The sequence below is a fragment of the Protopterus annectens genome, chromosome 6.part0, assembly GCF_019279795.1.
Source record: "Protopterus annectens isolate FY-2018-M chromosome 6.part0, PAN1.0, whole genome shotgun sequence".
Lineage (NCBI taxonomy): Eukaryota > Metazoa > Chordata > Ceratodontiformes > Protopteridae > Protopterus > Protopterus annectens.
This window is the reverse complement of record NC_056737.1, coordinates 177,951,508-177,966,068: the sequence shown is the minus strand read 5'-3', so window position 1 is coordinate 177,966,068 and position 14,561 is coordinate 177,951,508. Positions and strand designations below refer to the sequence as shown.

The 14,561-nt window shown below is 35.4% G+C and overlaps 1 protein-coding gene across 1 annotated transcript in view; it reads right to left on the bottom strand.

Moving 5' to 3' along the window:
- TMEM63C (transmembrane protein 63C) overlaps positions 1–14,561 on the bottom strand; it is a 2,716,247-nt gene that overhangs the window by 685,293 nt on the left and 2,016,393 nt on the right. The window contains exon 16 of the mRNA XM_044073895.1: positions 5,345–5,467. Coding sequence (XP_043929830.1) covers positions 5,345–5,467 — 123 coding nt within the window. The remainder of the gene's footprint in view (positions 1–5,344; positions 5,468–14,561) is intronic.

The window sequence follows — 14,561 nt, the reverse complement described above, 5'->3', positions numbered from 1 at the left end:
TAGTGAGTTTAGCTATAATTCCAGAATGGGGGATGGTGTCGAAAGCCTTGGCTAGGTCAAGATAGGCTGTGTGAACCACCTTACCCTCATCTACAGCTTTGGTGACTGGAGGTTACCAATGTCTTTGTTTATGAGTTCCATGATGATATGTTCCATGGCCTTGCAGACCAGGCTCAGGCTAATAGGTCGATAGTTCCCGGGATCAGTGGTGGCTCCCCCTTTGTGCAGTGGGATAACTGTTGCTGTGCACCATTCAGTGGGCAAAAAGCCTGATGCGAGGCTATTATTGAACATGGTGCTTAAGTGGGGAGCCAGTTCATTCTGAAGTTCATGTAAAATGCAGCCTGGGATGTTGTCCGGTCCCATGGATGCTGTGTTTTTGGCTTTAGAGAGTGCAGCGTTTACCTGCGTAGTTGTGATTACAGGTACTTCTTCCTGTATAGATATGGGCCCTTTAGGTGGTGAGAGGGGGGTAAAGTTAGCACTGAACCTATCTGCCAGGATGTTGGCAATATCAGTTGGTTCTGTAATTTTCTTGCCTTTGTGCTGTAACTCAGAGCAGATCTGGGTGTTGCCATCGAGATTCTTGACAAAGCTATAGAATGCTTTGTGGTTGTCCTTGGAATTAGTGGCAATTTTGTTTTCGTATCTAGCTTTGGAGGATCTTATAAGGGATCTCAGCTTCTTATTGAGGCTGACCAGGGAGCTCCTCCACTCATAAGATTTTATTCTCTTTTGCAACAGTTTCTTCCTTCTGTTGTACAGTTTGTTTATGGCAGGGGACCACCAGATTGGCTTCCTTTTTTTGGAGGATAGCATCTTGGTTCTGTTTGGGATAGCACGATCCATGCACTCATGTAAGTGCTTATAGAGCACATTTGTGTAGGATTCACCAGTTGTAACTGTATTGTCCATCTGCATGGGTTCTCATGAAGTTCACCACTTCTGTCTTAAGTAGCATGAAGTTGGCTTTCGAGAAATATTTTACTGTGATTTCCTTAATGGGTGGTGGGGGTGGGATGTGGATATCAAGAGTGATTAGCTTATGGTCGGATCGCACCAACGAGGAGTTGACTTCAGGTGTGGAACACCGGTCACTCATGTTGATAATGACTAGGTCTAGGATATTGTTGCCCCTGGTGGGGGTGTGGATAAGTTGATCCAGGGCATTGGAGTTTATGAATTCCAGAAAGCGTTGAGCTAAGGAGTTGGTACACGAGTAGTTTTCCCAGTTAATGGTGGGGTAGTTGAAGTCACCCATTATTAGGGTGTTTGGTTGAAACCTAATATTTTCCAGTACATCAAGAAAAGAGGAGTGGGAATCCTGGGGCATGATGTGGGATCTGTAACAATACAATTTGGATTGCAGTTTTGCCCAGAGTTAGTTGCACTTGGATAACCTCGGATGCATTATGCTGAGCAACTAGCCTGGAGGTGTGGATATCCTTAATGAATATGGACACACCTCCGCCATTGGTGTTTCGGTCCAGGTTACACGGCCAAAACGTGTGGTATGAGTTATAGCCTGGTAGTGCAGGGGTGCTCTCTGGAGCCTTGAACCAGTCTCAGTCACTGCACAGATATCGATGCTCTCCATTTTAAGGAGTGCCTCAAGTGAGTGCATTTTGAGATTTAGACTTCTAGCATTGAGTAGCATTACCCTCAGTTTTTGCTTGCTTGTTCCTGTTATGGTGGTGAATTTGTTATTTGAACCTTGCCTAAAAAAGCCACTATAGGGGCAGCAAGAGCCTTAGCCAGTATCCGGAATCCCAGGGGCGACAGGTGCAGGTCATCTGTGGAAAAGCATCGTGGTCTGTCGACCATGTCATCCCAAGCAGACAGATACTGGATCCCCTTAGAATGACACCAGAAGCTTAGCCAATTGTTGAAGTCAATCATTTTGTCCTTGTAATGCGGTATCATTCTGGGCGATGGCAGAATGCTACTCAGGGCTAGGGTCATACCTGCCTGGGCTACAAGATCGGAGAGCTCTTCCATGTCTCTTTTCATGTAGTCCAGGGAGGTATGTCTCAGGTCATTCACACCAACATGGACAATGACAGAGTCATATTTGTACTTGTTGTGGAGTGACCTGAGTGCGTGGGGTTATGTGGCGGATCCTGGCACCCTACAGGCAGCTGATAGTAACCTTCTCCTTGTTTAGCCTGGTGAGTGGGACATCAGTGTGCCTGACTATAGAGTCACCTATGACTAGTGTGTTGGGTATGTTGTTTTGCCTTATTGGCTGTGGTTGAGTGGCACACTGAGTCTGTGGGCTATGTGTCATTTGGGTTGTGTTGGGAGATGGAGGTTGCTTGCGTTTCTGCTTTGGAGGTCTCTGTTGCTTAGACAGATTATTATTGAGAGCCTCCGCAAATATTTTTGTGTTACTATGTGTGGATTTTGGTGGTGTAGATTTAGTGAGACTATGTGATGAATGTGGTGCAAATGTTTACCTTCTCTTCATGACTGTCAAGTTCAGTCTTGGTTGGAGAGAGCTTTACCTCCAGTTTGGCTAGATAAGTGCATCTCTCACAGGTTGTAGTGTTGGGTGGTAGGAGGAGAGGGTTGTCTGTGTACATGAGGCAATTTCTACATTGCCTCAAGATGCCCAGATTCATCAGATAGACAGGAGAGAACACTGGGAGCTGACCCTTGGTCATGCCTGAATAAAAAACTATTTTCCTCTAGATAAGTGAGGAAAGTGAGTACAAGAGCTGTTTTTCTCTAAGCAAGTGAGAAAAGTAAGTACAAAAACAGTTTTCCTCTAGGTAATGAGGAAGATTGAGTGCTATAGTAATTAATAGCTTATTTAGTGCTTACAAGTTCTGAACAAGTGCTGAGCATGAATAAGCAAATTTAAGTGCTAAAACTAAGAATCTGTATCTGCACTAGACGAGTTACAGGACAGAAACAAGTGCAAATGCAGGCTATCAAATCAGAAAGTTGAGAGCGATGGAAGAAATTGCCCAAACGGCCAATAACTAAAATTTCTGGGCCAGAACCACTCCTTATGTGGTAGACAGGTTACCTAGTGCTTACCACTCCCACTGATAAGCTAGAAGGCTTCCCTCCAACACAGAAAGGCTTGGGGTGCTCAGAAGCTTACATACAGTCCTGGATACAGCAAATTTGTATCTGGAACACTAGTTACAGGAAAGGTAGGAAACAGGCTTACAGTTTTTTTTTACAGAAAAGTAGCAAAAACAGTAGTAAAAACAATTCACATGCAGTGCCAGCTAGCACACTTGAGTATGTAGCAATATTAGACCAAACACAGTTTAAAAAATGCAACTAAATTAAAAAGGACTAAAAGCAAGTGCAGAGAGAGTTTATTAGGTAGAATGTGGTAAAGAGATGGGACTGGGGGAATGTCCCAGATCAAATCTACAGTGGGACGGGCAACTGCAAAAGCCACAAAATTTAAATTACAAACCAAAAATAGGGAGGGTGAGTGGGACAAAACAGTTTCAACACAGATCTAAGCAATAACTAACAGTACAAACTCTAAAAAAACAAAAAAAATACTCAACTCTGTATATTTGCAGATCAGTCTCTCAGAACAGTGAGACAACAGTTTCAACAGAGATCTAAGCAGCAATTAAACTCTATAACCAAAAAATATACTCAGCACTGTATATTTGCAGATAGTCTGGAAGGCAGTCTCTCAAAACACAGGTTCCAGCAATTAAAATTATGGCTTAGGCCATTAGTCAATGGCTGATTAGGTAAAAAAAGACATCTTGCTGGAGGAGTGAAACAAGGCTGCTTATTAAGTGGATTATTATTTGTTTTAGTGATAAATACTGTATTAACTAAGAGTTCAGTAGGGCATTCTGGTGCAGCACTGGAAACTGTCCCATGTACAAATATATGTTATTTTTGCCAAATGCTGATGATCTTAATATTGTCACTAAATCTACGGAAACAATGAATGAAACATTTCTCATCTTACAAAGCAAGTTACATAGTATAGGTCTGTTGTTTAACCTACATAAATGTGTACTGTTTGGGAAACTGTACATAATATGGGTATAGTTAGGCCTACTGAAAATACTACCATAACTCTGTAAGTATGCAGTAGACACTTATTTTATACCATTTATTTAATATATTAAAGAGATGGACAAGATTTCTTATGTCATTTGTAAAGAAAGCTGATGTGCTGAGTACCATGGCTCTTGGAAAATTAATAAATTTGCTTGGTATGTCCATTTTTTTGCTTCCAAAGAAAAAGAGTTGTTAGGAATATATTTTTTTTAATTTGTGGCGGGGGGGGATAAATTCCCTTAAAAAGAAATGTTATATATTGCATGAAAGTTTAAGGTGGTTCCGGCTTATAAATTCCATTGTGTTTTTAGCCACTGTGGGTTTATATTTTATTGATTTATACACACACACACACACACACATATATATATATATATATATATATATATATATATACACACACATATATGTATACATGTATATGTGTGCATGTGTGTGTGTGTGTGTGTGTATGTATATATATATATATATATATATATATATATATATACTGGATTGTTGTAGGAGCCGCCGACATCGTGTCCTTCCATATTCTTTGAATGAAGAAATATTTTCTCATTACCAGCCTGAAATCTGTATATATATATATATATATATATATATATATATGTATAGATATATATATATATATATATATATATATACATGTATGCTTAGATATTTGGATGTTTCTCCCTGTGCCTCCAGAGTAAATGTACCTGTTCCAGATGAATAACCTGGCTACCTACCTAAAATAAAGTAACACAAATAAACAAATAAACAAGTTATTTAATTAATAAATAAATCTTTCTCCTCATATACTACTATCTGAAGTATAATGATACAAAATACGGTATTTGTCTTGTTCTTTCTTTTCTTTCTTGTTTTTGGAAAGAATAAAGTATTATTAAAGAATTAAATTACTTTATTACATTAAGGTATTAAGCTATTTGGCTTGTTCTGGTCTTAGATTTTCATGGCTTCAGCTTAAAGCAAATCTTTGCCCTTTTAGACTTCACTTAGCCCTACTGTCATTACAGAATTGACGTAACAGCTGTAAATGCTTCTAACATCAAAATAATTACACAACAAAAAGCTAAGATGTGTCACTCATAAGTAGCTATAAGTGGCCAAACAGATGTATTTATATAATTGGGCCTAGACCTTGTCAAATGAAAGCTGTAATTAAAATCATGTTGGACCACAACATTCTTTAGTTTACAGATGTTGATAACTAATTTGTTTAAATTATGGAAATCAATGTGATTGTTCTAATTCACAAGTTTTAACAAAAGTGACAACTATGCACACTTACCAGATGATGTCACTTGGAGCTGGGGCATAACTAACCTCCCACTGATGGGATTTGATTACTGTGGTGATACTGGATTGTTGTGGGTGCCGCCGACATCGTGTCCTTCCATAGTCCTTCACAATCCTACAAACGACATTTACAAAAGAATGCAGGATGTTAGAATTCCCAAGTCAGAAGCTAACAGTGATACTCACCATGCACTAATTCTTCTCTAATTGTGTATCAACTTTCTCTATCCAAATTTCCTTTATATTGTTACAAACCTGTTTACTACCAAACATTCATATACACATAATGCTGTAAGAAGGAGGCAAAATATTTCATCTGCCCCGCTGATGAAGCTAGAAACTTACATTTGCTCATCTTCACACACCATTTCTTTCCCCTAAATTGCCCTACTCTTATACCACTTACTGACTACAGTAACCTGTCTCAAATTTTGATGCCAAAGTTTTACATCTGTTAATCTCATGTTTGTGCATAATGTAATGTGCACTGATTATTTCTGCTTTGGGCACAGGTTGTGGCTGAAAAAGTTATCTGACTAATAAATAATTACATTAATAAATGCTACTACCTTTAAAGACTCAGTGGTTTTAAATCATCCCAAATATTCAGTAAGCTCACTCCACATACCTGTCATTCTTTGAATGAAGAAATATTTTCTCATTACCCGTCTGAAATCTGTGCTTTGAAAGTGAATACTATGATTTCTATCTCTCCTCCTCCACTGCCCTTCCTTCTTATCTGCATTCCTCAGATGTCCCACCTAAAGCCTTGTGCAGTTATAAAATACCCCCTTTTCTCCTCATTTCAAATGAGAATATCCCCAGACTTCTTTTCTGCCCCTTGCATTTTCTATTGTCTTACCTCCTACCCTCCACTATTATGCTTTATGCAAACCCCTTCACCAGATTAATGCCCCTCACAGTATATATGGCTTCCAAAGCTGTGCATACTATATGTGGTTAAACCAGTGTGTTATGTAACATACATTTAAGAATCTCCATCCAACGATCCATCCACAGCCCCTTTTCCCATTTTTATACATGGGGTCATGGTGTCATTCAACAGTGACAATCACCTACAGCCAAAGTTTGTACTGCCAGGTGGCTAGTCCTATCTCGGTAGTTCTTCCACACTACACACTTGCACCCACACTCACACCTATGAACAATTTAGCGTGTCCAATCCAGCTACTGCATGTCTTTGGAATGTGGGAGGAAACCAGAGCACCTGGAGGAAATCCATGCGAACACAGGGAGGACATGCAGACTCCGCACAGAAGGCATCCCAGCGGAGAAGTGAACCAGGTAACCTCTTGCTGTGAGGTAACAACTCTATCCTCTGCACCACTGTGCTGCCCCCATATGCTTATTTTATAATGTGCAACTGCATAAATGGAATCAGTCATTATTACTTTCTAACGTCAGACAGTCCCACAATTTACCTGCTGTTTTACACAATGCAGTGAATTGTTCTTCCCATTCTACTAGTACCTTGAATACATAGTATTTAATCCTACTGTTGTGCTTACTGTTATGTCAGGGTCTACAGCTGAAAACTAGACGTTATTAGTTAAGCACGGGTAAGGCATAAATATACACAAATGGCAAGTAAAATGAATATAGAACAAACAAAGATGCAAAATGCAAGGAGCTGCAGTGTGACCATCTGCATGTAACCACCAAAAGCTTAACGCATACATCATTTTCATGGTTGTTTCCATTATGTTTATGCTATATGAGACACATAATTAATTTAAAGCACTTCAGTTTTCATTCTGTTGTGTCAGACATACAAGTGGTGCAGTGTGAAGATGTTTATATCTTGTTTTTCAGACATAATAGGGTTGTGATGTGGAGACGTTTATTATCTTACATAGCAGAATGTTAAGTAGAAGGAGTTGCATAATAAAACACAAATCAGAAGTCATTTGATGAAAATCAGACACCACACCACAGATGACTAACCAACACCAAATATTCCAGCAACATTAAAAAAAAGCAGAACTAATGAACTTCTATCTCCCCCACTCCAAACACCCGATATCCAGTACCTATCTAATCCAGAGTGGACTCCAAGCAAGGGAAGCACCTCTTCCAGACCTGCTCTAAGCCTAGTCCAAGGGGTGCTTCTTGATTCAGCTACTCCTTACATATCACCCCCCACTGCTAAGTGGTCAATGGATACTCCTACATCCCAACAGCTGACAGCCCTTTGGGATTTGTCTATGTTGTGGTAGTCCAAGAAATGGTTGAGGTCACTCTCCTTAGCTGTCCCGGCTCAGATATCTGGACTCAGGGATGTCCAGTGCCTGGAGAATAGACATACTTTAGTGTTTCTATCTGCAATTATGACTCTTTTTATATTACTGAATATGTTTGCTCCTAAGTATTACCATTAATTGATTACTGAACCATTGTTTTTAGTTCCAGAACTTTTCTTTTGATTTATACCTTGTTTATTTTCTGATATCCAGTTACCAGTCCTCATGCTGTGTGCTGATATGGCTTTATCTTTGCCTTTTCACATGTCTAAACCCAAACCAAGAAACAAGTACCAAAAGAGATTAAAAACATTTAATCATTGCAGCTTTCACATGATAAGAAATAGAACTGGTTTTGCCTATAAATAACTAGCCTCCTCAGCATAAACCAAAAAAAACAAAAAAAAACTCATGCACATTAATTAAATACAACTTTGTTCCCACCACATGATCTACTATGATTAATAGTCTCTCTCTAATGCTTAAGTGGATAAAAACATAAATCGCATCAATAACTCATTCAGCTCAAATTTAAACAATACCCAATACATTCATAGCAACTCATTCAACCCAGGTTTGAATGATATCCCAAGTAGAACAAGCCATCTTTTTTGATCATGTAATGTTCCCATTCTCCATGATGACACCAGTGAAAACAAATCTGGATGCAAAATGCTGTTTTATATGTTTAACTAAACCATTCCCTTCCCTTTTGCATCTAATGGCACACAACTGATTACAATTTTTTTGTTTGAACATTCTTTTGCTCTGGCATTGGCAATTTTCTTAATATTTGTACTGTAGGTAGTAACATATCTAATCTTTTATTAACCATGTTACTCTCTCTCTCACCAGACTGTATTAAACTGTCCTGGGGTAAAACTGAAGCCACATTACTGGCACATTGTACAACATCAAGCAGATAACCCCTATGTTGGAATCTACTTATTAGGTCGCTGGTGATCTTAAAATATTCATAATGAGTAGTACAAATATGTCTTGCCCCAATAAATTGCCTTTACAGTATATTCCTCATTATATGTCTTAGATGGCAGCTGTCATAACATAAACAATTATTTTTAGAACACGTTTTTCTATAGATTTTTTTAAGTAACCTGCGATCTAATATCTTAGTAAGAATAACATACAGATATTCAATAGTGAACAGTTCAGCCAGTTTTAATCACCTTAAAAAAATATATATATATATATATATAAAAAAATATATACAGGATCTATATATATGCATCTTGGTCGAACTTAAAAGCCAGAAAAAAGAAAATATCTAAGCGGCTGTTAAGTAAATTCTTTGCCTGGGAAAGAATTTGCTTGGCCGCTTCGGTACTTTGTCGTTTTCGGCACTGTAGTGCAGTCTCGGAGTTGGTATATTTAAGTGGGGGGGTGTGGGGGATGAAAAAATCGCTATTCTGACACTTCGACATTGTAAGCTTTCACTTACATAGGGTTGATCAATTACCGTTCGCTTTTTTAAGTGTTCATTGATTTAATATAGACCCTATATACATGGGAGTTGGGATCCAGTATTTAAAGTTCATGTTCAAACACTGGTGACACAATATTATAAGAGACAACAGCCTAGGACATAAAACAAGTGTTGTCACCACATTACTAATTAAACAATGGGGGCCCATCAGTTAATATCACAGCATATAAGGCAACCAACTCCTAGAAAAATAAAATGCCCATTTGGATAAGTCCTCCATATCAGATTAGGCAGATATATTTACTTGCATATAACATAATTCTATATACCTCCCACATCTTCTACCACCTTAATCAAATCATGCAAAATATGTTTCCCAAAGTCATACCCCAAAACTGCATCACATTAGGAGAGCTAAACTTTAATGCCACAGACCCCATAAAGCCCCACTAACTAAAATACTTCAGACCCACTGCTTGGAACACTTAGTACTATCATCTACAAGGCCTATCACACAGAAAGACAATCATTCAACAGTAGAGCAACTAATAAAAATACAAAACAAAAATGTGCAGGATTTCACATATAACACAATGCCATCAGTAACACTTGCCTAATTATTGCTTACTGGTCATTCAAGACAATAAAACAGCCCAGATTACTAACAACTGGCAGGTCTTTCAAAAACACAAACTACCCTGACTTGACAGACAATGCAGTACCACTGACAGGACACCATGATATAACCAAACTAACATTCACAATACTGTATTTCAACTTACACATCAGCAGTTAATGTAATGTAATGAAAATGTAATGTAATTAAAGCAAAGAAAAGTCCCTGGATGACAGAGATCATAAAACAAAAAAAATTAAACAGAGTGACACAGCTTGGAATGCATGGAAAATGATCCCAATAATAACCATCTACAGTATAACTACCTTGAATATTGAAAATCAGTCCTACTTATAATAATAAAAACACTCAAGAAAGTAACATTTTTACATCTATTTAGGACAATTGCTGCAGACTCTTTAAAATATTATCCACTTAAACTTATATGTAATGACAGTGTAAGGAGACTAGGCATGTAAATGATGTCCTACGGAAATGCTAAAAGAAGGAAAGTTATGTACTTCAAAAAATCCGCTTACGCACACAGCAACCTGAAACTCGGCACTTTATTGCTTAAAACGCTAAAAAATTATACACGTTTTTCGTTTAAACCTATGTTTAAACTTCATCAGAAATTGGCAAACACCGGCTTGCTTTAATCCATTCAGTTATATAGCAACCAATTAGTCCGTGCCCGCCAAAATTCAAACCACTACAAGTCTTTAAAGCCACAGTTCTTATTTCACAAATGTGACTTTTAAAATAACATAAAAATTACTTGAATGAACTTCTTGTTGTCTGTTTTAATTTGATTTGAAATATTTCCCCCGGGTTGACTGACAAATTTGTTCCGCTATGTATATTAATAACAATGTGTTTTAAAACACGGAATACACATAAATAAATGAAAAAATAAATAAAGTTGAGTGTCATTCATATTACGAACTAAATTTTACTAAACAATGTGACATCCTAAATGTTCGTTTCAGGCTAATTCACTTAGAATCATTTATTTTAAACATAAATAAGGATGTTTGTAAAACATTAAATATGTGCAGCATATTATGCAAGGCAATCACTATGGACAAATTATTGTACGTAATTTATATCAAATATTAAAAATTACAAATTAAAAATTAGCAATAAGCATTTCCTTAAATTTATTATTTTTTATTATTATACATGTATATACAGATTTATGCTTTATGCATTAATACATGAACTAACTCATACGCTAATTAATAGCATTAAATATAACCTGATATTCACTTAACAGTTGTCTCAATGCATTTATGACCAAGGTCCAATCCTACTTACCACATTTATATATATATATATATATATATATATATATATATATATATATATTTATATGATAAAATTTATATAATAAAATATCTTACATGTCAGTGCTTGAATTCATTGACATGATATAAAAATTGTAACTATTATAACTAAAATATGTTCCTTTTATGCAACGCTTGTATTGTGTATATTATGGGCAGCTATAGAACCATAAACACTGAAAATACATTAAATATTAAAAATATAATTGATGTATATATACACACCCATAAATAAGTAAATAATTAACTAAATAAATAAATGAATATGGGGCATTATTATTATCTATTTTTATTTTTTATGAAAATTGTTAATATATATAATTGATTATCTTTCCAAGCTTCTTAGTTTTAACAAACTACTTATTGAACATTTTTCATTTAGACCAGGGTAAGTAAATGCATTCAATTTAATTTGCCATAACAATTCACTTTTCTCTAAAAGTAAATTGAATGGACCTCCTCTCATGTCTTGCTTAAGTTGAAAAATAACTTTGAAGCAAAATTTATGATTGGGATATTCCATTACATGCCTTGACAATGCATTCTCTTCTTTTTGTAAATTGATGCTTCTTATGTGCTCATACACCCTGTCTCTTAGCCTCTGTTCCGTCTTTCCAATATAGAAACAGGGGCAACATTGACAAGAGGCCAAATACACTATTCCTTTAGAGTTACAATTAAATTTCTCTTTTATGTAAATTTTGTAACCATTAATAACTGATGAAATGCCTGAAGACATGTAAAAACAGTAAGGGCAATTTCCACATTGTCCCATCCCTCTATTCATTATTACTGATCTATTATTCTGATCATTCTGCAAAATATTTTTCAGGTTAGATCCTTTCCTACATATAATTTTAGGCATCGATCCTAACTTGACCATTAAGACATGGTCATCTTTAAACATATTCCAGTTTTTAAGTATTATCTCTTTGATGTTGTTAAAGTCCATGGAATATCTTAGGATACATGATGCACTATAATTTTTGTTGTTTGGTCCTTCTCTTGGTGTTATATATGCTTCAACGATGTTTTGACCTCCTGCATCTGAAATGGTAACATCTTTCCATTTTAATATGGGAATGAAGTAGCCCATTTGTCTTTTTGTTTTGACTTCTTCTAATATTGGATCCAAGAAACTAGGAGGATATTGTCTATTAGTGAACATCTGTTTTAACAGCAAGCATTCTTTATCAAATTCTATATCAGTTGTAATCATACGTGCTGCCCTGACAAGTTGTCCTTTTACTACCGATTTTTTCTGGTGTATAGGATGTTGGCTAGAGAAATGCAGGAATTTATTGGAGTAAGTTGATTTCCTAAAAATGTTCGCTTCATAACATTCGTTTGATATGTTCTTGCTTAAGCTCACATCCAAATAAGCTATAAATTCTTCATTGAATGTGTGAGCGAATCGCAAAAAACTGGTACTCCTATTGAAGAAGTTTATCATATCTGTTGCCTGATTTTCATTTCCTTGAAAAATTATTAAAATGTCATCTATGAATCTAGCGTAGAAAATTATTTTGTCCTTGAATGCCATATTATTAAAGATGAAATTCTTCTCCCAATAGGACATAACTAGATTCGCAAAACTTGATCCACATGGGGATCCCATCGCAACTCCTTTTGTTTGTTTATAGAATTGCTTGTCAAATAAGATGAAGTTATATGACAGAATTATATCCAGCAATTCTCCTACAAGAGCTATCTCATCTGTTTGTGCATTTTTGTTACGTATATTTTCTAGTACCCATTCAATGCCTTGTTGGTGAGGGATACTAGTATATAGTTCTTTCACATCAATTGAGATGAAATTATTCTCTTGCTGATACTTTAAGTTATTAATCTTCTCCAGAAAATTCCATGAATCCTTAATAATCCATTCATCCTTAATGACAACATTTTTAAGGATTAAATCCACATATTTGGCACAAGCATATGTAGAAGCATTTCTACCATCCACTATTTGTCTAAATGGTGGATTCTGTATACTTTTGTGGATTTTTGGCACTCTGAATATAGTTGGTACTTTTGGCACTTCTATCATTAAATAGTTGAAGAGATGGATATCAATTCTCGCTTCTATGAACAATTCATTCAACAAGCTTTTGATGAATTGATTAGCTTGGTTGTATTCATTAATTGATGATTTCTCATAAACATCTGATGTAAGATGGACGTTTAGTTTATTTTTACAATCCACCATGTCCATTATAACAATTCCTCCTCCTTTATCTGGATTCATGACTTAAAAACTGGAATATGTTTAAAGATGACCATGTCTTAATGGTCAAGTTAGGATCGATGCCTAAAATTATATGTAGGAAAGGATCTAACCTGAAAAATATTTTGCAGAAAGATCAGAATAATAGATCAGTAATAATGAATAGAGGGATGGGACAATGTGGAAATTGCCCTTACTGTTTTTACATGTCTTCAGGCATTTCATCAGTTATTAATGGTTACAAAATTTACATAAAAGGGAAATTTAATTGTAACTCTAAAGGAATAGTGTATTTGGCCTCTTGTCAATGTTGCCCCTGTTTCTATATTGGAAAGACGGAGTGGAGGCTAAGAGACAGGGTGTATGAGCACATAAGAAGCATCAATTTACAAAAAGAAGACAATGCATTGTCAAGGCATGTAATGGAATATCCCAATCATACATTTTGCTTCATCTTAAGCAAGACATGAGAGGAGGTCCATTCAATTTACTTTTAGAGAAAAGTGAATTGTTATGGCAAATTTAAATTGAATGCATTTACCTACCCCGGTCTAAATGAAAAATGTTCAATAAGTAGTTTGTTAAAACTAAGAAGCTTGGAAAGATAATCAATTATATATATTAACAATTTTCATAAAAAATAAAAATAGATAATAACAATGCCCCATATTTATTTATTTATTTATTTATTTATTTAGTTAGTTAGTTAGTTAATTATTTACTTATTTATGGGTGTGTATATATACATCAATTATATTTTTAATATTTAATGTATTTTCAGTGTTTATGGTTATATAGCTGCCCATAATATACACAATACAAGCGTTGCATAAAAGGAACATATTTTAGTTATAATAGTTACAATTTTTATATCATGTCAATGAATTCAAACACTGACATGTAAGATATTTTATTATATAAATGTTATCATATAAATATATATAAATGTGGTAAGTAGGATCGGACCTTGGTCATAAATACATTGAGACAACTGTTAATTGAATATCAGGTTATATTTAATGCTATTAATTAGCGTATGAGTTAGTTCATGTATTAATGCATAAAGCATAAATCTGTATATACATATATAATAATAAAAAATAATACATTTAAGGAAATGCTTATTGCTAATTTTTAATTTGTAATTTTTAATATTTAATATAAATTACGTACAATAATTTGTCCATAGTGATTGCCTTGCATAATATGCTGCACATATTTAATGTTTTACAAACATCCTTATTTATGTTTAAAATAAATGATTCTAAGTGAATTAGCCTGAAACGAACATTTAGGATGTCACATTGTTTAGTAA